At 60.3% G+C, this 24,149-nt stretch overlaps 1 protein-coding gene across 5 annotated transcripts; it reads left to right on the top strand.

Moving 5' to 3' along the window:
• The first annotated feature begins 595 nt into the window (after positions 1-595).
• Positions 596-22,496, top strand: MYO1C (myosin IC). Of its 5 annotated transcripts, none has more exons than XM_059669186.1 (32): positions 596-685; positions 7,297-7,452; positions 7,571-7,686; positions 8,311-8,509; positions 8,590-8,670; positions 9,535-9,714; positions 9,807-9,905; positions 10,073-10,186; positions 10,270-10,341; positions 10,716-10,835; positions 10,954-11,036; positions 11,255-11,360; positions 11,461-11,541; positions 11,838-11,929; positions 14,341-14,435; positions 14,512-14,558; positions 14,660-14,740; positions 16,682-16,787; positions 16,890-17,007; positions 17,533-17,646; positions 17,722-17,798; positions 18,284-18,352; positions 18,445-18,529; positions 18,629-18,788; positions 19,055-19,138; positions 19,928-20,021; positions 20,110-20,165; positions 20,271-20,406; positions 20,482-20,552; positions 20,643-20,740; positions 20,814-20,913; positions 21,269-22,496. In XM_059669186.1, the coding sequence occupies exons 1-32, from the start codon at positions 611-613 to the stop codon at positions 21,293-21,295; spliced, it is 3,192 nt and encodes a 1,063-aa protein (XP_059525169.1). In that variant the 5' UTR covers positions 596-610; the 3' UTR covers positions 21,296-22,496. The 5 variants fall into 5 exon arrangements, with proteins under 5 accessions (XP_059525169.1, XP_059525171.1, XP_059525168.1 ...); XM_059669188.1 differs by lacking the exon at positions 596-685 and adding an exon at positions 1,492-1,630; XM_059669185.1 differs by lacking the exon at positions 596-685 and adding an exon at positions 1,518-1,634.
• Positions 22,497-24,149: the final 1,653 nt, after the last annotated feature.

Consider the following 24,149-nt stretch of genomic DNA (forward strand, 5'->3'; position numbering starts at 1 on the left):
GCCTCTCCAGCCAGCCAACCCCCTCTTCCCAATATGGCCAGCCCCCAGCAGCCCTGGCCTTTCAAACTCAAGGGGCTCATGTGCTGCTGTGGGAGGCAGGCAAATTGGGGGGGAGTGGTTGCATGCAGGAGGGGCAGTGCCTACTGATGGATCCTCTTGGCTTAACAGGATGTGCATTTTGGTTTGGGGAGTGGTCAGCGTGCTCTCCAGCAGACACCAGTGAGGGTAGGGGGAGAGGCCCAGCCATAGAGCTGCTGTGGGGAAAGGCCGCCTACCCTCTGACCTAGAGTCCAGGGTACCCCAGGGGTGGCTATATCAGCTGCTCTGGTTACCTGGGACAACAGGCATTTCCTCCATCACTCAGCCCCTCCTCTTCCTGCCCCAACCCTCTGGGCCAAGAGGCCTCCCAATCAGACCTGGGCTGCTCCAGCTGTGTCCTGAGGAGCTGGACCAGACACATCCCCTGGGGCTGGAGTTGAAGCTGAACCAAGTGGCCATCCCAGTGTGAGACCAGATTCCTGGCTGCAGGAACCGCTATAGCCAGCGGGCAGGCAGGCAGGCCTTTGCCCAGAAGCCCCAGGGCCCAGCACGCTGGCAATCCACAGGCGGAATGGCGCTGCAAGTGGAGCTGATCCCCACCGGGGAGATCATCCGCGTGGTTCATCCCCACAGGCCCTGCAAACTCGTAAGCCGGGATGCTGTGGGTGGGAGGAAGGGTGGCAGTGTCTCCCCAGGGCCCACAGCCCTCTTTCAAGCAATCCTCTTTGGAAAGAGGTGAGCAGTGGGGAGGAGTTCTGATCCTTGCGGAACAGGAGGGGACTGGACAAGAGGGGTAAATGGAAGGAAGGGGAAAGGTTTTAAGCGCCACTATTAACCATCACTAGGAGCAGGGCTTTTCAATGTGGGAATCTGGGTTCGAATCCCTTCTCCTCCTGCTCCCTGATCCTCTGTGGGCTGGGCTACGAATTGGGCATAACAGCACATAGGTGACAGGGCTGCTCTGAGGTCAAAGGACTAGTGCATGCAAAGCTCCGGGCGTATAGCACAGGCTCAGTTAATGTCTTCCCGTTCCCGTGGGCCCAAAGCAATGGCCAGCTCAGAACAGTAGCTCGGGCTGAACTGGGGGTGAAGGGAGAGAGGCAGTCACAAATGGGGAAGAACCGATCTGGCTCTGCCCCGAGAGGAGGGTTGGGTTTGCGGTTGGGGTGCAAAGGGGCCCTAGGATGGTGAAGGAGAACCCCATCAGACGCACCCACCCAGCTCTGCAGCGAAAGGGCTGGGTGTTCCTTGGACGTGGGGGGGAGGAGAGAGAGAGATTGAGTTGTAAGGTGCGGGGTGTGTTTGTGTGCACGCCTCGTCCTGGGACCTGGTTGGTGGCGGAGCGTGCGGCACCAAGTCTCTGCGGACCAGGGCCGGGGTCAGGACTTGGACTGCCGGGCGGCCCGGGGCGGGGCGGGGCAGCAGGGTGCGCGCGCGCGCGCCTCGGTTTGGGCCCTGCCCGGGATGACGACAGGCGGCGGCCCGGCCCCGGGCGGGCCCTGGGCGGGGAGAACGTGCCAGGGCCGCGGACTCCAGAGCCGGCCACGCCGCCCAGCCTGGCCCCCGCCCGCACACCGAAAACGCCGAGCCGGTGGGTACGCTGGGCACGGGCGCGGGGCGGGCCGCAGCCTCCCGGCCCCGGGAGGCCTCCGCGGGCGGGCGGGACGGGGGAAAGGGCGGGCGACCGGGCGCCGAGACTACCCGAAACTACCGTGCGGGAAGCGGCGGTCGCTAGGGCCGAGGGTCGGCTTGGCCCGGCCCAGGCGGGATCCCAGGACCCGGTGGCGCCAAGGCTGGGCCCCGCGGAGACTTAAGGTTCCTATGGGGAAGGGGAGGGCGGGGAGGGGTGGCCGGGGTCCCTCCAGGCGCGGGCACCCCGCACACCCTTTGGCCAGGCTCTGCCTCTGGGTTCCGGGGAAGCCGCCTGCGCCCCGCCCCTTCCCGTTCCCCGCCCCCTGGGCCCGGCCGCGCCAGGACTAGAGTGAGTGTGGCGGGCGGGGGGCTTGGAGATGAATGAGACAATGAGCGGCTGGCCCACGGCCTTACCCCGCTGCCCGCGCGCCCTGGCCTCCTGCTCACCCCGCTGGCTCCGTGACTCATTCATTTACACAGGCGGCGACAAGGGGGTGCTGAGCCCCGCTGCGCCGGGTCGGGTGTGTGCTCCAGGCGAGAGCTTCTTCTGGGAGCGCAGTGCGATAAAGCAGGCGCCGTGTGTGGAGGGAGTCCGAAAGGGGTTCTGGAGGAGGCGATAACTGAGCCGAGTCTTCAAGGATGACTAAGAGCCCATCAGTTGGGAAGGGGAAGTGCAGCGAGGGCCAAGAAAATTGCAGGTGCAAAGGCGGCTTAGAGAACCACGTGTAGCAGCTGGTGGCAGGGTGGGGGCAGCTCATGCTGGCTGCGTGTGGTGGCGAGGCATGCGGCGCGAAGGGACTGGAGAGGGCCACACAGGAACGTGGTGGCAGTCGGGTAAACTGAGGACAGGGAGGTCCGCTGGAGTCCATATTGCAAGAAGAAGTGGGTGTGAGGTGCCTGCTTGGCACATGGACCGGTGCCCTATAAACCTTCACTGTATTAACATGAAGTGCTAATTGATCGGACTGTGGTTGTAAATACCACAGGCTGCTGTGGGAAAATGGATTAACTGGAGGAAGGCAGCCAGGCCAGTTTGGAGGCTGCTGCCTGGTCCAGGAGTGGCACGGTGAGGGGGGAGCAGAGGAAAGGTTTTAGCAGGTGGTGACTCCTGGGAGGAGTGGAGGAAGGGCGGGCCTTTTGATGCCAGGTGGCAATGCCAGGTGCCTCCCTCCTCTCTACATAGAGGATGTTGACCAAGGAGGGTAGGTCAGGGGCAAGGTACTCTGTTTTCTGCTGCTGGCCCCCCAGGGAGAGGTGTCTGGCAGGCCAAAGGCCCATGGTTCTGGAGCTAGAGTTGACTGGGGCCCTGTGAGCAATCAGGTAGAGCCCCTAAGTCGCTCCCATTCCTCCCCAAGCCCCCTCACAACAGTTTCCTAGAGCCTGGAACAGTCCTGGGTGGGGCTGCCTGGGCCCAGACCTAAAATGTGTTTGATAAATATAAATTGAGCACCTGTTCTGTTCCCAGCACTGCACTTGGGGTGAGATGGGCTATGGTTCCTTCCACTGCCACAACCGGCCTTGCGGCTGCTTCAGTGAAAATACACTTATAGCAGTGATCTGGGGGTGGGGGGTGGGGTTGGGGGGGGGGGAGGCTCAGAGCACCCGTTCCAGGCTGGCGTGGCCCTGGCCCTGGGCTGGGGGGAGCATTTAAGGCTGCCCATTGAACCTCCCCGCTTCTCCAGAGGTCAGACTTGGGGGCACCTGGCCCATACTAGGTAAATGGCACTGGATGCTCCAGGTTTGCCCGAAACATCTCCCAGGTGGGAGGAGACCCAGAAGCAGCCTTGGAAAATGAGTCCTAGGTTACTCAGAGGCCATGGCTACACCCCAGCCCCTAGGTCCAGGGCCATGCTAGGAGCTCAAAGACCATGGCCCACACTCCCTCGCTGCTACTCCTAAAGTCTACATGTCAATAGCAGCACCACACCTACAGGTGTACTGGGCACTGCAGTCATGCGGTCACTGAGAAAGGTCACACCTATTAACCCTGACAAATAAGTTTGGAAATCTGCCAGCCCTAAACCGCTCTCACTCCTTCAGGGCAGCGCTGAGTGACTAGTGAGTGCTAGAGTTCCTGGTTCCAATCCCACCCCTCCTTTTACTAGTCCTGAAATCTTAAACAAGACATTCATCTGCCCAGCCTCAGTTTCCCCGTCTGTAGAATGGGACTAACAGTACAGACTCATGGACTGGCTGGGGGCTTAGAACGCAGGATGCCCCCGGCTCTCTCACCCTCGGTCCCCGGCCTCCAACACCTCCCCTCGAGCGCTTCCGTCCAGGGAGGCGGGGCGGGCTGGGGGGGGGGGGCTGGTCTGGGCCGCAGCCGGCCCTTGTGCCCACGCAGCCGTGGAGACACCCCCTCCTTCCGCCGGGCGGCGGCTACCGGGGCGCCAGAGGGCATCCCGGGAATGCGGCGCGCGGCTCCGGGTGGGGGATGGCCGGCCGGACCCCTCCGCACGCGGATTCCCCTCATTCCAGCTGCCTGACGCGGCTGCGGGCGGGGCGCACACGGCGGCCGCAAGGCCCCGCCCCCGCCGGCTCCTCCCCTGGGGTCCCTGAGCCGGTCCGGCTGCCCGCGGGGAGCCCTGCCCCAGGTGGCTCCAGCCTGACCCCTGCCCCTGCCCAGGTGGGCTGCAGGCGGAGTCCCAGCTCCGCTCCCGCTCGCGGCGGAGTGTAACCTCGGGCACCACGGAGCGCGCCCCTCCCGCCCTGAGCCCGGCCGCCGGTGCGTTTCACACCCCGCTCCGCGCCCACCACCTCCCAGCTGCGCGCGGCGGCGCCCGGTCCCCTCGCCCCTCCGGAGGCCCGTCTCCCAGCTGGCGCCCGCCCCGTCGGGTCCCTCGGGCCGCGGCTCCGGCCGCGCTGTTGTTCTCGGGGTAACGAGGCCGGAGCCCGCACCTGCCGCAGCCTCACCCGAGCCCGGGCCCGAGGTGGGGCGCACTGGGCTTGGGGTCGGGCTCTGCCCCCCTGCAAGTAGAAGCCAGTGCCCAGCACTGCGCCCGGGTCCCCGTGTGCCGGGGCGCGAGGGAGCCGGTGGGGCGCAGGCGAGTCCTCGTGGTCACAGGGCAGGTCCGAGGGGCTCCCCGCAGAGGAGGGTCTGCCCCGAGCCCGCGGGCAGTGATGGCCGAGGCGGGGAGCGGTGCTCACCAGGGGCCGCGTCCGAGCCTCTCCGCCGCCCCGAGGCAGGTACTGGCCTCATTTTAAGGGTGAAAAAGGTTCTGAGCGACTCGCCAGCCAACAGCCTGTCATAAACGCTGCCGCCTCCTGCAGGCACTAGCCGTCGCCGCCACCCGCGGGGGCCTGAGCTGCAGCTCGCTTCCCGGGGTTGTGCCTCCCCGGAGTCCGGGCGGGCCGGGGAGTTGGGGGGGGGGGCGGCCTGGTGCGGGAGGAGGGTGTCCTGGCAGGACGTGGGCACGGATTTCGAGGGGCCAGAGGGGGGCCCTCCCAGAGGAGGGGGAGGGTGGGAGGCCCTGGGCGCAGAGCCCGCCGTGGCGTCCAGGGCGGAGAAGGGGTCTGCCCCGGGGCCGGAGCCGCCGTGGGCTTCCCCGACGGGAACGGACTGCCCTCGAGCCGGCCCCGCTCGGGCCCAGGCCCCGGGGCTCCCCCGCCCGGTGGGCACCAGCCGGTGTGGACGCGGGAACCCGAGAGCGTTCCTCGGGCTTCCCGACGCGGCCGCCCCCGGAGAGGAGGGCACGGGGTGGCCCGGACCGCGCGAGCTCCGCCCGCCGGGCGCGCCGGCCGTATTTGGACATTTCGTCCTATTTTTAACTTTGCCGGGACTGGAGGTGGGGGGAAGGGAGAGGGAAATCCTGCTTCCGCCGCGGCCCGCCGCCCGCGACCCTCCCCGCGCCCGGCCGTGCAGACCCCCGCCCGGAAGTGAGCGCCGGGCCGGGCCGGGCCGGGCCGGGTGGACGCGGCGGGCGCGCGGTTCCGGGCCCCACCCCGCAGCCAACGACGTTCCTCCGGGAAAACCTGACTCAGGCGGCGCCCCTCCCGCGGGGCCGCCCCGCCGCGCCCCTCGCCCCGAGAGCACCCTCCGCCCCCACCCCCGCAGAGAGGGACCCCGGGTCCGGGCCCAGGGGCGGGGGCGGGGGGAGCCCCGCGCTCCACGCTCCACGGGCTCGCGGGGGGGGCGGGGGCGGGGCGGCCCCTCCCTCGTTGACGCCGCCGCCGCCGCCTTCGCGGAGCCCCGGCCGAGAGCACCGGCGGCGGAGGGGGCGCGGGCGGCGGGCAGGATGCGCTACCGGGCGTCGGTGAGCGGGGCGGCGGCGGGCGGGGGTCCCGGGCGGCCCTGCGGCCTCGCGGCGGCGCCCCGGCCCCGCCAGGAAGCGGGCGCGGCGCCGGAATTTCGGGTGGAAAAACGTCCCGGGAAGTTGCAGGGGGAGGAGGCCGCGGCGGCGAGGGCCGCGGGGCGCGCGGACCTGGGGCCCGGCTGTCGGCTCGCGGGGGCGGCGGAGGGCTCGGACCCGGCACCCGGGGGCCGAGGGGCGGGGGCTCCGGCCCGATTTGCTGGCGGCTTCGGGGCCGGACGGGGCGGAGGAGGGGGGACAGGCCAGGGCGAGGCCGGCCCTGCTCAGACCCAGAGGGGCCCTGGCCAGAGCCGGGGGTCTGGTTGGGGAAGACCTGCTGCCCTCGGGATCGAAACCCACCGCCCCCACTGCCGCCCTGCTGGTCCTGGGCCCCTGACACTCGGCGTCCGTTTCCTGGAGCCCCAGACCCTTTTCAAAGAGTGTGTCGGGGAGAGGGCCGCCCCAGCCTGTGCCTGTCCCCCGCCCCCCCTCCCGGGGCCCCAGGCAGCTGGAGGCGGCAGCTGGGCTTTCCGCGGTGAAACCCCCACCCCCAGGCCTCTGGGGCTCCCGGGGGAGGAGGGTGTGGGGGGAGGAGGGTGTCCGGGGAGCCTGGCAGCTGATGGAGAGGGTGTGGCCCAGCGATGGGAGGGCGGCCCCTCATGGGGTGAGAGCTGAGTCCCGCTGGACGGAGGCCCCCTGGGCGGTCCCTCTCCTGTGGGGCCTGGGGTGGTCTCCTGCTCAGCCCCAGACACTCCCCCCTGGAGAGTCTGGCGGTGAGGGGAGGCGCCCCTACCCTGCCAGAAGCGCTCACTGGGAGCCATTTGTCCTCCAACAACACCTGTCACCTGTGGCTCAGAGCGGAGACCTAAGTCACCTGGTCTAATCCAACTCCTCCTCCTGGAGGCGGAAGAACCCTAAGAGGGGAGGGGATTGGTCCAAGGTCAACAGAGCTTTTTTTTCTCTGATTCCAGGAGTTCCTTCATGACCCCCCCCTTTCTCTACACAAAACTAGCACCTCCCGGGACTCGGGATTCCGTGGCCTTGCTCCCTTGTCCTCTGGGCCCTCTGTGCTCCAGGGCCTGTGTCCAGGCCCATGCACCCACGAGGTCTCTGTTCTGGGTGGCCTCCCTGTGTCCTCCATGTTCCCTGTGTACACCCAGGCCCAGTGTACAAGCATCGTCCTGCTCCTGTGTCCTGTGTCCTGTGTCCTGTGTCCAGGCCTCCCGTGTCCACCTGCCCTGGCTGCCCTGTCGATCCCACAGGCTGTGGTGGAGGGGGAAGTGGCCTTACCTTACCCCGCTGGCCCTGACCCTTTCACGCGGCTCATTCCCAACAGGCCCTGGGCAGCGACGGGGTGCGGGTGACCATGGAGAGCGCCCTGACCGCCCGTGACCGGGTGGGGGTGCAGGACTTCGTGCTGCTGGAGAACTTCACCAGTGAGGCCGCCTTCATCGAGAACCTGCGGCGAAGGTTCCGGGAGAACCTCATTTATGTGAGGCCCAGCGGGAAGACAGGGGGGCTGCTGTGGGGGTTCAGAGGCAGGACTGAGAGGGACAGAGGCACCAGGGGCCTCCGGGAGAGAATTCTGACCCTCCTCCTCCAACCCCCAGACCTACATTGGCCCGGTCCTGGTCTCTGTCAACCCCTACCGGGACCTCCAGATCTACACCCGTCAGCACATGGAGCGTTACCGTGGCGTCAGCTTCTACGAGGTGCCACCCCACCTGTGAGTGACACCCCCATCCCCATCTGCGATGACCCCACCCGGCCCTCCCTCTAACATGACCCCTGACTCCCCACTGTGGATGAAGCACTGTTCACATCTGTGAGGGATCCCACAGTTCCTCACCCCGGACCGACTCCATCCCCACCTGAGATGAATCAGCGCCATCTGGTCGGGACCTCCCAGCCCCCACCCAACTCATTCTCACTCATGACTTATTTGCCCAACTGTACCTGGCATGGCCCCCAACCTTAGTGACCCTCTGACTCCTACCTCTGGGGGCCTCCAGCCCGACCTATGAGGGACCCCAACCTCTACCTGAATGACCTATAACACTCATGAGTGATCTTCTCCGTCTTCCCTCTGAAAGTGACCCCCTCCCGTGCTCGCTTCGGCAGCACACATACTAAAATTGAAAGTGACCCCTCCACAGCTGTGAAGAATCTCCCTCCACCCACACCCTTGAAGGTTCCCCAGTCCCCATCCTCAAGGTAAATGCAGCTCCCACCCACAAGAGAACGCCAGGCAGATGTGGGAGTGCCCTCCCCAGCCCCACCTGCCGGACTCCCACCAGCTGCAGCTGCTCAAACTCCTACCCCCTGAGCTCCTGACCGGCCTCTGCCCCAGGTTCGCGGTGGCCGACACGGTGTACCGGGCACTGCGCACAGAGCGCCGGGACCAGGCTGTGATGATCTCTGGGGAGAGCGGGGCAGGCAAGACGGAGGCCACCAAGCGGCTGCTGCAGTTCTATGCTGAGACCTGCCCAGCCCCTGAGCGGGGTGGTGCTGTGCGTGACCGGCTGCTACAGAGCAACCCTGTGCTGGAGGTGAGGGTTGGGCAGCATCTGAGAGGAGGGAGAGGCAGGGAGAGAAGGCCGGCATCCCTCATACCCCCATCTGCTCCTAGGCCTTCGGCAATGCCAAGACCCTCCGGAACGATAACTCCAGCAGGTTTGGGAAGTACATGGACGTGCAGTTTGATTTCAAGGTACCTGTGGTGTGCCGGGGCCGGGGGGTGGGACTCCCATTCAGTAGGCGCCAGTAAATATCGAGCTCCTGCTGTGTGCCAGGCACTGTTCCAGATGCTGGAGCTGCAGCATTGAAACAGAACAGACAAAAATCCTGCCTTTCGGGGAGACAGACAGTAAGCAGGAAAATGTCATGTAGGTGACAAGTGCCATGGCAAAGAATAAAACAAGGTCAGGGGTGGGGCAGTTGCTCTTTAATTATATTTTGAACTCCAAGAGGAAGGGGGCCGTCAGGAGAATTGGGACAGAAGTGTGTCGGGATCTGACTTTCCTCTTAAAAAGATCGTTCTGGCTGCTTTGTTGAGACTAGATGGTCAGAGAAGCAGGCCAAGCAGGGAAACCAGTCAGGAAGCTGATAGAATAATCTAGATGACAGGTGACTGTGGATGGAACCAGCGCCGGGGCAGTGGAGGTGGTGAGCAGCGGTTGGACTCTGGGGTTTTGAAGGTTAAGGCAGCAGGACTGATGGGCTGATGGGATGAGAGGAGGCCTGCAGACTCCTTAGCCTGAGCACCTAGAAGGGTGAAGTGACCACTGACCAAGATGGGAGACGGTCGGGGGAACTAGCCTGAGGAGCGGGAGAGAAGGAGTTCAGTTGAGTTTGAGATGCCTGTTGTACGTCCGTCCGAATGGAGCTGACAGGTAGATGGGGTTGAGTGTCCTTGTTTCTTAGATGAAGAAGCTGAGGCAGCGGGTGACTTGCCGGAGCCCAGGCACTTAGGGGCAGAACTGGAATTAGAACCCAAGATGGCGGGGAAGAGAAGGGAAGATGGGCCCCACTTCCCGTCCGCCTAAGTAGTCCCCATGTTCTGTCCTGCCCACAGGGTGCCCCTGTGGGTGGCCACATTCTCAGTTACCTCCTGGAGAAGTCCCGTGTGGTCCACCAGAATCACGGGGAGAGGAACTTCCACATTTTCTATCAGCTGCTGGAGGGGGGCGAAGAGGAGACACTGCGCAGGCTGGGCTTGGAGCGCAACCCCCAGAGCTACCTGTACCTGGTGAAGGTGAGCAGCTGGTGGGCAGGGCAGGTGCCACCCTGGGAGCAGCACAGCGCCAGGGCGCCACGGCTGACAACCCAGCTTTGCCCCTCCCCCAGGGCCAGTGTGCCAAAGTCTCCTCCATCAACGACAAGAACGACTGGAAGGTGGTCAGGAAGGCTCTCACGGTCATCAACTTCACTGAGGATGAAGTGGAGGTGAGGCCTCCGCTGGGGACCCTCTTTCCGCCCGTATCTACTTAGATCCCCCTTCTCCTCTCAAACACGTCACCTCCCAGTCCCTGCTCCATCCGACCACTCCTGGTTGCCCTCATGGAACTCTCAGCCCCTCCTGTGACTCCCCTCTGCCCCTGCCTGTCCCCCAGGACCTGCTGAGCATCGTGGCCAGTGTCCTGCATTTGGGCAACCTCCACTTCGCTGCCGATGAGGAGAGCAACGCCCAGGTCACCAGTGAGAATCAGTTCAAGTATCTCACCAGGGTAAGCGGGTGAGCAGAGGGCAAGGGCAGAGCAGCTGGGTGAGGGGAAGGGCACCCTCACCATGCCCCCCGCCCCCTTGACAGCTTCTTGGTGTGGACGGCTCAACATTTCGGGAAGCCCTGACACACAGGAAGATCATCGCCAAGGGAGAAGAGGTGAGGTCAAGCCTTTGCCTCAGCAGATGGGGTGAGGGACGCAGGTATAAGGTAGCCCCCACCCATCGTTGCCCCTTCCCCCGGTCCGCTAGCTGGTCCTCTCAGCAATGATGGAAGGACATAAGGCAGCTGGCTCAGAGAGGCACAGGGGGCGGGCCAAGGTCACACCGGGAGAGGGTGAGGGAATCAGGATAGAGCCATGGGGCCTCCTTCCTTCTGGTGGGATTACTGTGTCCTCTCCTGTGTCCGCCCCCACAGCCTCCCCCAGCAGGAGGACGAGTAGACAGTTTCCTGGTGTTCGACCTGAACCCAGAGCGGAGTGGGTGGAGAGGGGTCTTCAGCGCTCACCTCCCTGTCTCACGCCACACCTGCAGCTCCTGAGCCCGCTGAACCTGGAGCAGGCTGCGTATGCTCGAGACGCGCTTGCCAAGGCCGTGTATAGTCGAACCTTTACCTGGCTAGTCGGGAAGATCAACCGATCATTAGCCTCCCAGGTGAGGGCGTGGTCCTGTCTGCTCCCAAGGGAGCGGGGAAGGCAGTCCAGGGAGGCCTGGGCCTGGCACTGGGGGCTGGCAGGAGTGGGGACCCATGCTCTTGGTTGATTGACCCTAGGATGCCCAGAGCCCCAGCTGGCGGAGCACCACCGTCCTTGGGCTCCTGGACATTTATGGCTTCGAAGTGTTTCAGCACAACAGGTCAGTGCCCTGTTCCTCCTGCCTGTCTCTCCTCTCGTCTCTCTGTCCCGGTCCTTCTCCTCTGCCCCCCGCCTCTCATTCCTGTCAGTGACTGCCAGCCATCCTGGGTCCTGATGAGTGTTTCTTCCCATAGCTGCTCAGGGGCCTGGCCCAGCCTCCCCTTACCCCGGCCCTGCAGCCACCTTGAGCTCCTGTGGTCTCTCCTGCTTTCCTCACAGCTTCGAGCAGTTCTGCATCAACTACTGCAACGAGAAGCTGCAGCAGCTGTTCATCGAACTCACCCTCAAGTCAGAGCAGGAGGAGTATGAGGCAGAGGGCATCGCGGTAAGCGCGGGCCTGCGGGTGTCATAGGAAGGCCAGGTGTCAGTCCCCGGGGGAGGCACCAGGACCCCATGACGATGCCCTCCTTCCCTGTACCCCTCAGTGGGAGCCTGTCCAGTATTTCAACAACAAGATCATCTGTGATCTGGTAGAGGAGAAGTTCAAGGGCATCATTTCCATTTTGGTGAGTCGTCTGTTCCTCCTGAGCCTCGTGTGGGGCTGGGTGGGAGGACGTCACTCCTTCCCCTTCCTCTCCAGGCCAGTCCACGGAGGGCCAGAGTTTGGGGCTGAGCAGGGACAGGGCAGGGCTCTGCAGGGAGGGTGAGGTGAGGTGCTGGCTGCATCTGGAAGCTGTCCCTAGGAAGTGCCCTTGATCTGCCCCTTTCCCTGCGTCTCTGCCTCCTGCATGGTGCCCCTGAAGTACCTGTGCCCCCCAGCCCCTCCCTTGACACACCCATCACTCTGTGCCACGCCCCTCAGGACGAGGAGTGTCTGCGCCCTGGGGAGGCCACAGACCTGACCTTCCTGGAGAAGTTGGAGGACACCATCAAGCACCATCCACACTTCCTGACGTGAGTGGGGTTGCGGGGCTCACTTGGGTAGAAGCTGTGGAAGCCTGGGACCCCCCAACAATTAAAACGTCAGCCACAAAGAGCTGACCCGAGGAGGGGCTGGGTTATGGACAGGTGCACAGAGCTGCAGCTCACGTACAGCCACAGAGGAAGACTCCAGGAGCATGGCTTCCTCCTCATTCTTCTCTGAGAATGAAACTTGCGAAGGCCCAGCCAGCGTGACTCAGTGCTTGAGCATTGACCTCTGAACCAGGAGGTCACAGTTTGATTCCCTGTCAGGGCACATGCCCAGGTTGTGGGCTCCATCCCCAGTGTGGGATGTATAGGAGGCAGCCGATCAATGATTCTTTCTCATCATTAATGTTCCTATCTCTTTCTCCCTCTCCCTTCCTCTCTGAAATCAGTAAAAACATTAAAAAAAGAAAAAGAAAAAGGAAAGAAACTTGCTAAAATTGTTTAGCTTCCTTTATTTGCAAATTGCTTCTTATTTAACTCATGCCTTAAAGTGGGCGAGGGAGAGGAAGCAAGCCCCCCGTCCCAGCTCTGTCCCGCGTGTCTCCTCTAACCTGAAGCAGCCCTGAGGAGGTGTTCCTGGTGCTGTCTCCAGGTTACTGAGGTTCAAAGAGAAGCCCTTTGCCCAAGGTTATCTCCCATCTAGTAAGTTTGAGCTGGGACTCAGTCCCAGGGCTGCAAATGCCAAAGCCCTACGCATTTTTGCTTAATAGTACTTTCGTTAAAACGCTTTTCCTGGTTGTAAAAATAACGTTGCTCATTAGAGAAACGCTGGAATGTGTGCAAAAGCCACTTGGAGGCCTGTCACCCAGAGGCCATCACTGTTAACAATTCGAGGCATTTCCTTCCTGCCTTTTACTATACCTTTTTTTTTTTCCGTGGTTGAGAGCTTACTGTGTAGAGCAGGTCCTCAAATAATGCTGTTTCATTCAGTGTTGTTTTGTTATAGCATTGATGAGATGTTGTGGAAACTTCATTCTTGTTTATGTCAATTAGCCTCTGGTAAAATTGCTTTTGTTATATGTCATTTCACTTAGTGAGGACTTACTGTAGAAGGCTCAGGGTAGTGTTATATCTTCCAGTATTTTCCTGTATTGTCAAACAGAGAAGAGTTCCTCAAAATGCTTACTCTAATGGCTCTAATCCACAGATACCCCATGGCTCTTACCCAGCCTCTGGGGGCCCTGGCCAGTTTCTGCTAGATAACAAGGCTGCCACAAACTCTTTATGCCTTAAACCTCTGCCTGTGTCTCTGGTTAGTTGCTTGAAATAGTTCTTAAAAGTAGAAAATGGGCCCAGGCTGGTGTTGCTCAGTGGTTGGAGTGTCATCCTGTGCACTGAAAGTTTGTGGGTTCGATTCCCAGTTAAAGGCACATACCTAGGTTGTGGGTTCGATCCCAGTCGGGGCATGTATGTGAGGCAACCAATAGATGTTTCTTTCTCTCCTCCTTCCTTCTCTCTCTCCCTCTCCCTCCTTCTCTTCCTCCCTCTCTTTCTTTTCCCTTCCCCTCTCTCTAAATAATCAATAAAGACAAAACGTAGCTTTGGTCTGTGCACCGAAAGGTTGCCAGTTCAATTCTCAGTCGTAGCACATATCTGGGTTGCAGGTTCAATACCCCATTGGGAGATGTTTCTCTCTCACATCGATGGTCCTCTGTGTGTGTGTGTGTGTGTGTCTGTGTCTTCCTCTCTTCCTCTCTCTAAGCATGCCCTTGGGTGAGGCTTAAAAAATAATAATCTATAATAATAAAAGGGTAATATGCTAATTAGACTGGATGTCATTCCGGACGTCCTTCCTAACAAAGCTGGGAGGGAAGCCAGCCTGGTCCCGGGTGCCTGCGGGTGGCCCGAGGGAAGCCCGGGTCCCTGGTGCCGGAGGGAAGCCGGTACTGGCAGCCGGGGGCGGGGGGGGGGGGAGGGGGGGAAGCCCACTCTTGCAGAAATTTTCGTGCATCGGGCCTCTAGTAATAACATAAAATAGAATTTAAAAAATACATATCCTCTAGTGATTGTTTTTTAAATATAGAAAATGGGCTAAAGGGTATACACATGCTTAAGACTTAAGTAATCTCTTGGGGCAGATTCTATTCTTAAAATGTAGGGCCATGCTCAACCCTCTGAGCAGTCATGCAACAGCCAGAGGCGCTGAAAGGAGCCCTCTGCCCAGTGTGCCCTGCAGAGCGGGGCCCAGATCCTGGGCCTGGCATAGTGTGACCTGGGCAAGGCCGTCTACCTCCCTTAGGGTCCGTGGCCGCCTCTGTGCAGGGAGGCAGGGTGGGCTGTGGGTGGCCTGCGCATGCCTGCTTCCTGCTGGAGGTCTGTTTCCTCTCTAAGACTCTTCAGCAGGCAGGGGGCATGGCTCAGGCCAGCACGCTAGCTTCCTCTCCCGTCACCCCCAGGCACAAGCTGGCCGACCAGCGGACCAGGAAATCCCTGGGCCGCGGGGAGTTCCGCCTCCTGCACTACGCTGGGGAAGTAACATACAGCGTGACCGGTGAGGATGCTGGGCTGGGGCCCCACAGTGGGCGGGAGGGGCTCTTCCTCGGCTCACATGTGCTCTCTCCTCCCAGGGTTTCTGGATAAAAACAACGACCTGCTCTTCCGGAACCTGAAGGAGGTGAGGGGGACTGCGGGGAGGACTCCGGGTTTGGCCCCGAATGACCAGTGTCCCAGGAATCTGTCCTACGCCAACCTCGATCCCGTGCTCTGCCCTCACAGACCATGTGCAGCTCGGAGAATCCCATTATGAGCCAGTGCTTCGACCGGAGCGAGCTCAGTGACAAGAAGCGCCCAGAGACGGTGTGGAGGCTGTGGGGCCAAGGGGGCGTGTGTGTGCACAGGGCTGAGTGCCTGCAGGAGCCTGGGAGTTGGCGTGTGCACGGAGCGTCTGTGCTTGTTGGTTCCCGTGGGTGTGTCTGCCGGCGTCTGTGTGTGCTCCATGTCTGTGTGCATGTACACGGCCACTGCTCCGTGTCCGCCCTGTTCTCTCTCCTCTGAGCCAGCCAGCCTCCTCCCTGGTCTCCTGGCTGCTCACCTGCCCTTACCATTCCCCACATATCTGCTCTGGGGATATTCCAAATGGCAGATCAGTTTCTATCATTCCCCCACTCCAGATTCCTCTATGGCTCCCTTGTTCCCTCAAGTTTAAATTCACTCTCCCTAATGTGACTGAGTTCTGCTCCGATACTGCCTCTACCCGCCTCCTTCCCCCTTCTCTGCTTGTCCTGTTTGTAGCTCACTGTGTACATCAAGCCTTTGCTCAGACGGCCCCTCTGCCTGGAATGCCTTTCTCTCCTCTCTTCCTTCTGGCTGTCTCCTCTTTTTTTTTATTTTTAGAGAGAGAGAGAAAAACATTGATAAGTTGTTCCACTTATTTATGCATTTGTTGGTTGGTTCTTGTATGTGCTCTGACCGGGGATCGAACCCACAACCTTGGTGTATCAGGATGAAGCTTTAACCACAGAACATATTTTTCTTTATTGATTAAGGTATTACATATGTGTCCTTATCCCCCCTCTGCCCCCCACCTTTTTTTTTTTTTTAAATTTCAGAGAGGAAGGGAGAGGGAGAAAGAGAGAAACATCAATGATAAGAGAGAATTATTGATCGGCTGCCTCCTACACACACCCCACTGGGGATTGAACCTGCAGCTGGGCATGTGCCCTGACTAGGAGTTGAACCGTGACATCCTGGTTCATAGATTGATGCTCAACCATTGAGCCACACCTGCTGGGTTCCTGCACATCCTTTATTTTTTTTTTAAATATTTCTTTATTGATTTCAGAGAAGAAGGGAGTGGGAGAGAGCGATAGAAACATCAATGATGAGAGAGAATCATTGATCGGCTGCCTCCTGCACGCCCCATACTAGGAATCAAGCCCACAACCCGGGCATGTGCCCTTGGCCGGAATCGAACCTGGGACCCATCAGTCCGCAGGCCAATGCTCTATCCACTGAGCCAAACCAGCTAGGTCCTGCACATCCTTTAAAACAGTGGTTCTCAACCTTGGCTGCACATTAGAATCACTTGGGAATCTTTTTAAAATCCTGATTTCTGGGCCTCATCCTCCGGAAATTCTGTTTCTTTTTTATGGGGTGGGGCCACAACATTAGTAACAAAGAAACAGAATTTCCAGAGGAATGAGGCCCAGAAATCAGGATTTTAAAAAGATTCCCAGGTGATTCTAATGTGCAGCCAAGGTTGAGAACCACTGGTTTAAAACTTAGGTGAAGGGGCATGTCCAGGAGGCCTTTCCTGACGCCCGCGCCCCCATAAACGGGATTAGTTGCCCCTTCTTGGTGCTCCCAGAACCACAGGCATACACCCCTGTTACTAATGGGGCCACGACAGATTGCGAGTCTGCTTGAAGGTTCTGCATAGCAGTGTACAGGGGTAATGGTTGGACGTACAAGTGTAGGGCACATTGTTGAGGAAAGTGGCCCTGAAATTCTAGAAGAGGAAGAATCCTTGCCAAAGGAAGGTGTAGGATTGAGGTTGTGCTGAGGCCTGAGCAGGGTTTTTAGACCCCAGTGAGGTTCCTAAACCGAGGTCTCTAGTCAAGCCATTGTGGCGATGCAGGTGGGCCTAGTCTGTCCCCTTCCTCTTTGTGAGGGAGGAAGGGCCCCAGCAGGGTGGGGGTAGTTGAGGGAATTGCTATTTTGCCCCAGGGAGGGGCTGTGCTAGGAGTCAGAGGCATCAGCCCAGCTCCAGCCAACCTCCCCTTCGCCTTTGCTCACCAGGTGGCCACCCAGTTCAAGATGAGCCTCCTGCAGCTGGTGGAGATCCTGCAGTCCAAGGAGCCTGCCTACATCCGCTGCATCAAGCCCAACGACGCCAAACAGCCCGGTAGGTCCTCCCACCCATGGGCCCGTGGGCTGAGCCTCCCGGCAAGGGCACAGGCCCTCTGTCCATGCCAGCCCACTGATTGCCCTGTCACCCCTCCTCCAGGCCGCTTTGATGAGGTGCTGATCCGGCACCAGGTGAAGTACCTGGGACTGATGGAGAACCTGCGAGTGCGCAGAGCCGGCTTTGCCTATCGCCGCAAATACGAGGCTTTCCTGCAGAGGTGGGGGCGGGGCCTGACTCGGAGCCAGGACCAGGGGTCCAGAGGGTCGGAGCCTGGCAGATCCTGGGAGGGAAGACGGGGGCTCTCAGCCCATTGCAAAGCCAGGATGCTGAGGCTCTGAGCTGAGGCCTTTCCAGGCTGCAGGCCTAATGCCGAGCTTGGCAGAACCCCTCCCCCCAGGCCTTGGCTTCACAGAGCACGAGGCCTGAGGCAGTCATCCACATATCTGTCACCAGGAGAAATGCTAAAAGCTTATGAGGACAGAGTTTGTGGTTATCCTGACTTAGGGTCTGGGGACTCAGTCAGGTGTGAATTCCATCTCTGCTACTTTCCAGCCGTGGCCTTAGGCAGATGAGAATATTAATTGCCTTATTGTTGTAAGGGGACAACAGAGCCACCTCCCATGCGTTCTGTGAGCTGCCCTTTAGGGGAACCTCCCGGCAGGTGCCCAGAAAAGCTGGTCTGGGTCCCCAGGGAGGGTGGTGGCTGAGGTGGGAGCCCATACATTTCTCCTCCTGCCCCCAGGTACAAGTCGCTGTGCCCAGAGACATGGCCCACTTGGGCAGGACGGCCTCAGGATGGGGTGGCTGTGCTGGTCAGGCACCTTGGCTATAAGCCAGAAGAGTATAAGATGGGCAGGTGAGTGGTGCCCACTCCTGGGGTCTAGAGGGCATGGGGATGGCAACCAGGGGCTGATCACTGCTGCCCTCCCAGGACCAAGATCTTCATCCGCTTTCCCAAGACACTGTTTGCCACAGAGGATGCGCTTGAGGTCCGGAGGCAGAGCCTGGGTGAGAGAGGCCCCACCTTTCCTGTCCCAGGGGGTCCGTTCTGGGGGGCAGGAAATAAATCACTGCATTTGGGCTCCTTTTCCAGGAAGTCCGCCTCGCCCACATTCAGCTGCCCTCCTCCTTACCAGCCCCCGCCATCTGTCCTGCCCTTGGCACAAACGCTGAGCATGTTCCCACATCCCATTGCTGCCTCCTCTCTTTGCTTATCCTCTCTTCCCCTCCCATTACCAAGCTTTCACTTACTCTCCCTTCTTATTTACCCTCACTCAGTAGCTCCGTCAGCCAGTCCTCATCCAGGCCACTCAGTAAGCTCTGGCAGCCAGTCCTCATCCAGGCCACTCAGTAAGCTCTGGCAGCCAGTCCTCATCCAGGCCACTCAGTAGCTCCGTCAGCCAGTCCTCATCCAGGCCACTCAGTAAGCTCTGGCAGCCAGGCCCCAGCTGGTCCCTGAGCTCTGGCCCATTGACTTTCTTTCTCACCTACAGCCACAAAGATCCAGGCCTCCTGGCGGGGCTTCCACTGGCGGCAGAAATTCCTCCGGGTGAAGCGATCAGGTTCGGGTGCTGGGTCTTCAGCGGGCAGGGCCTGGGGCGAGGGTGGGCCACCTGGTGAGGGGATAGAGGTCAGCCGTCTGTGGTCTCTGCAGCCATCTGCATCCAGTCCTGGTGGCGGGGAACGCTGGGACGGAGGAAGGCGGCCAAGAGGAAGTGGGCAGCACAGACTATCCGGCGGTGAGCACTGGGGCACCACGAGGGGGTGCGGACCCGGACGTGTGTAGGGGTCCGTTGCAGACTTCTCACCCCCATCCCTGTTGGGTGCCCCACCCCCAGGCTCATTCGAGGCTTCATCCTGCGCCATGCACCCCGTTGCCCCGAGAACGCCTTCTTCCTAGACCACGTGCGCACCTCATTTTTGCTCAACCTGCGGCGGCAGCTACCCCGGAATGTCCTGGACACTTCCTGGCCCACACCACCCCCTGCCCTGCGTGAGGTCTGCGGGCCCTCAAGCACTCCGGAGGGGCCCAATTAGCATGAGGCCAGAGGAGCAGTCAGGGGGCTCCCCAAGGGAGTGGAACTGGGGCTAGGCCATGGAGGGCTAGTTGTTTTGAGAGAAACGCCTTCAGGAATGGAAGGGGTTGTCCAGATTGAGGGGATGTCACTTGGGCCAGAGCCCGGTGGTGGGCATATGCCCGTTGTCCTCAGAGGGAAGGGAGCCGGCTGTCTGGGCGCCTGATGTTGCTCGCGTCGCGCCCACAGGCCTCCGAGCTGCTGCGGGAGTTGTGTATGAAGAACATGGTGTGGAAGTACTGCCGCAGCATCAGCCCCGAGTGGAAGCAGCAGGTATGGAGAGCCAAGAGGCGGGTGTGGACTGGCCAGGGGGCAGGGGCACCACTTGAAGAGTGCCGGCCTGGGGGAGCACTTCACTCCTGATTTACCATGTGACCTCAAATGGACCCCAGCCCCTCGTGGGCCGCACGTAGGAAGCAGAAGCTGGAGTAGGTTGTGGGTGGAAAGTAGGGTTCACCTGGGCCACTCCACTGGGCAGTAGAGGCTTCCCAGAGGCCTGTGTGGAGAAGGCTGCAGCGTCAGTCCAACCGGTTGGTAATGTCTGCCCTGGTTTTGGAGACAGACATTGGCTGCCAATGTGCCTTGTGTTTGCCAACTCAATACTGGGTGATGCTAAAGGACCCACCCGCTCAGGTGCCCTGTAGTAGGTTTGAGTATTAGCAATCAGCCAGCTTCAAGATCCCATGTTGAAGCTGAATATTGGGGGTCCCAGGGCCTGCACCCTGACAATGCTGTCAGGACCCTTCTAGGGAACTCTCTGCCTTGGCTGGTGGAGCCGGGGTGCGGTAGAGGAGGGGCTTATGGGAGTGCTGGTGGAGCCGGGGTGCGGTAGAGGAGGGGCTCATGGGAGTGCTGGTGGAGCCGGGGTGCGGTAGAGGAGGGGCTCATGGGAGTGCTGGTGGAGCCGGGGTGTGGTAGAGGAGGGGCTCATGGGAGTGTTGGTGGCAGGGCTTAGCCTCCTGCTGTTGGGGCTGGAAAGAGGGTGAGGGAGGCTGTCTCAGCTGCTGAGGCTCTGGTGGGCCCCACCCTCTGACATCCCTCCTCCCGGCCCTGGTCCCTCAGCTGCATCAGAAAGCCGTGGCCAGTGAGATCTTCAAGGGCAAGAAGGACAATTACCCGCAGAGTGTCCCCAGGCTCTTCATCAGCACACGGCTTGGTGAGCCCCTGACTTTCCAGTGTCAAACCCTCCGTCACCGTCCTAGTCCCCTCTCTCCTCCTCTGACTCTCTCCCCCACCTGGTGCAGGTGCAGACGAGATCAGCCCCAAAGTGCTGCAGGCCCTTGGCACTGAGCCCATCCAGGTGAGACATCAGGGATGGAGGCATCGGGGCCGGGCAGAGAGTGGGGGGGTTTTCCCTGGAGCCCCTCAGCCCCTCCCCTGCCCCTCATCCCGCCTCTGTCCTCAGTACGCGGTGCCCGTAGTGAAATACGACCGGAAGGGCTACAAACCCCGACCCCGGCAACTGCTACTGACGCCCAACGCCGTGGTCATCGTGGAGGATGCCAAAGTCAAGCAGAGGATTGATTACACCAACCTGACCGGTGAGCCAGAGTCCGGGGCTGTGAGGGAGGCCCCTGCTCTGATCTTGGTCCCTAACCTCTGCCCTTCCCCCTCAGGAATCTCCGTCAGCAGCCTGAGCGACAGCCTCTTTGTGCTGCATGTGCAGCGCGAGGACAATAAGCAGAAGGTGCCCTTGGGAGACAGGGAGGCGGGGTGGGGTGGGGTGGGTTCTGTAGGTCAGGGCAGAGCCTAACGCCTCCCCCGGTTGGGCCCCCAGGGGGACGTGGTGCTGCAGAGTGACCATGTGATTGAGACGCTGACCAAGACGGCCCTTAGCGCCGACCGTGTGAACAACATCAACATCAACCAGGGCAGGTGAGGCAGGGGGGCACGGGGAGGGGCCGAGGGTGCACATTGGGGAGGTCCTCACACACTCCCTTCCCGCCAGCATCACATTTGCAGGGGGCCCTGGCAGGGACGGCATCATCGACTTCACACCTGGCTCAGAGCTGCTCATCACTAAGGCCAAGAACGGTCACCTGGCTGTGGTGAGTGGGACCTGGGACTGGGGTGGCCCCAGGACTGGGTGGAACCTCCGGTGACCAAGGCGTCTTGGCAGTGCTTGGGTACCGCACCACCCCGGTCACCCTGCTGCCCATTTGGGGCCAGAGGGAGGGGCCTTTGGGGCCCTGTAGTGCCGAGGGTCATAAAGATGGCAGCGTGGGGAGGGGGAAGACCTGGGGGCCTGGGTGTGCTGGGTGGGAAGGGAGGCCCACTCCGGCTAGGGAGTGGGACCAGAGTCTGCAGGACCAGGCTGCCGCTGCATGCTCCTGACCCACGAAGACAGGTGCCCAGTGCCTCTGTCTGCTTCCCGCTCACACTGGGCTTCTCCCTTCCCCACAGGTGGCCCCACGGCTGAACTCTCGGTGATGAAGGTGCCCACTGGACCCTCCCACCTCCCAACGCTTTGCTTATCCTCTCTTCCCCTCCCATTACCAAAGACTCGAGCTTCCAGACAGGGACCCAGGGACACCTCGAAGCCCACAGACGAACTCCTGCCTCCTGCTCTCCCCTCTCTTGAGGGCGCTGCAGGGAGGGGTGAGGGAGCTGCCCCAGGAGTGGGCCAGGCCGGGCCACAGCAATAGGAAAGCCGGGGCCAGAGGCAGACACGCCAGCCCCACTGTCGATGCCAAATATTTGAGAGAAGGGAACTTTTGCTGAGGTTTTCTCTGAGATTTTTTGATGCTTTATAAGAAACTATTTTTTTTAGCCATTTCCCACCCCAAGACACACTGGATGTGTTTTCCCCGACTCCAGCCAGGCAGGGGATGTAGCTCAGAGGTGGGCGGTCTGGGCCCTGGTGCCCTCTTTCCTGCCCAGGCCACTCTGTCCTCCTCGTTCCCTTGGCGCCTTGTCTGCCTGCCTGTCTCCCCACTGCAGCCCGCCCAGTGGACACCTAGAGCCTCTGCAGCCCGCTCCGGCATCCTTCTGGGGGCTGAGACCACCCTTGCTGCCCCCTTTCCTGCCTTAACAATGTCCTTTCAATAGCAGCCTAGCCTGAGGCTGTCCCGGAGTGGGGGAAGGTGTCTCGGACCACAGAGACGGAGATCAGCTGGTCCAGCTTCCTGGTGTGACCGCAGCAGACAGCGGCCCAAAGAGGGGAAGGGACTTGCCCTTCCTTCGTCCAGCAGGTTGGGGCCAAACCGGGACTGCAGCCCTGTCCTCTCAGTGCCTCACCCAGGAACAGGGGCCCCAGAAAACAGGCTCATGTCTTAGGGTGCATGTGGCTCCCTAACCAGCAATCACCCTTGGGGGCCACCGGGTAGGAGAAGCCCTTCTGCCTGAGTCCATACCTTACGATGACACATACCCTGCTCACCATAACTGGCCCCATTTCAAGGATGTGAGGCCTTTCCTGTGCCCCAAGCTGCCCCCTGTCCTGGGAAGCTGGGGAAGGGGCCGGCCTTGGGAGGAGCTGCAGGGGCATCACCTCTTTCTGCTGCTGCTCCCCTCCCACCTCCCCAGAGAGCCTGGGCTGCCCAGCTGCCTCTGCCTCCTGGGGTCTCGGCCCACTGCTGACACTTCTGCAATCCAGAGAAACACTAAATAAAGCAATACGTGTTTGCCAACAGTGGTCTCCTTGTGAATGTTAAGAAAGGGAGAGGACCCCCTGGAAGGCAGCCAGGGGTCTTGTATTAGAATCTTTGCCTTGTCCCCCGAAGGAAGGAGGCAGAGCTCCCTTCCCAGGGAGAAGAGCAGGTGTGACCAAGGGCCCCAACATTGACTCTTGAGAAGGGCTGCTCAGCCTGGCCCAGTGCTTTGGGCTGGGAGGCAGGAAGCATCACACACAGTCCCTTCCCTGTGACCTCGGCCTGTCCTGGGAGGCTGGTGCACAGAAGTGCAGCCCTGGGCGGAAAGCGCAGGAGCCAAGGGGCAGACCTGCAGGAGACTGACTCCTGACAGGGACGGGGGACGGGGATGAAGGGTTGCCAACACGTCACAAAGAAGATGACATGCCCTGACCAGTTTGGCTCAGTGGCTAGAGCGTCGGCCTGTGGACTGAAGAGTTCCGGGTTCGATTCCGGTCAAGAGCATGTACCTTGGTTGCGGGCACATCCCCAGTGGGGGGTGTGCAGGAGGCAGCTGATGGATGTTTCTCTCTCATGGATGTTTCTAACTCTATCCCTCTCCCTTCCTCTCTGTAAAAAGTCAATAAAATATATTTTTTTAGAAAAAAAGAAGATGGCATTTGAGTGGGCCTCAAAGGATAGCCTCCAAATTTGGATTGGGTTGCAAGTGACCAACCCAATCTAAACTGGCTTAGGAAGCAAAGGACATTCAATAGCATTCACAGTCTAGCAGCCCCAGGTTGGGCTGCTCCCGGGCGCTCACAGATGTGTCTGGAACCATCTCTTGGCTCAGCCTTTCCTGGTGATGTGGTGGCAGCAACAGCCGGCTACCAACAGCTCCGGACTTGCATTCCATGAAGTTGGCATCAAAGGCAGAGAGAAAAAGCGCCTCTTGTTAAGTAACTCAAAAGTCTTAGAGCCAATTCTCAGTGGACCGCTTGAATGAGGTGCTTTCCTGTCCCATTCATTGTAGTTAGAAAGAAAGCTTATTCCGATGTGTGCGTGCCAGGCCTGGGCCATGTGTCTACACCCCTAAAACAAGTAGCATGTGCCACACCTGACCGCAAGGACCAAGATGGGGGCAGATGACTTCCCAAAAGAAAGTCAGTGTTGCCTCCAGAAGAAAGGGAATGAGTGCTGCAACCACAGAGCTCATCAGCAAATGGCTGAGCCTTCCCAAGTGGGAGGGGCACTGCGGGCAGAAGGAATGGCAGGCCTTAAAGGCAAGGAAAGTTCCAGGTTAGGGCCAGGCTACCTGCTGAGTTTAGATTCATCACCTGGGGCAAAAGTTCTCAATCAATGAGATACCATGCATGGTATGACTATCTTGAGCTTGACACAACCCTGTGAACACACCTAGATTTTGACACTGCCCTACAAATTAATGTACAGGAAAATGAAAGCACCACAGTAATTAGTCTATCAGTAGTAACAGTGGCTCCAAGAAGCTGACAGATAAGATAAACACTGTGTTAGGTGCAATGACCAGGTTTACAACTGTAACCACATTCCTTTCTCCAGTCAATGGGTACACCTGGGAGAGTGACAGCCCAGATGCCACTGGGTACTCTGTCCTTTTGAGCGGTAATCAGGGATGGCTCGCTCTCCTCCTGCCAGAAGTGCAATGCCCTCCAGGAGATATCTGCCCATTGTCG

Source organism: Myotis daubentonii, chromosome 16 (assembly GCF_963259705.1).
Source record: "Myotis daubentonii chromosome 16, mMyoDau2.1, whole genome shotgun sequence".
In the NCBI taxonomy this organism is placed as follows: domain Eukaryota; kingdom Metazoa; phylum Chordata; class Mammalia; order Chiroptera; family Vespertilionidae; genus Myotis; species Myotis daubentonii.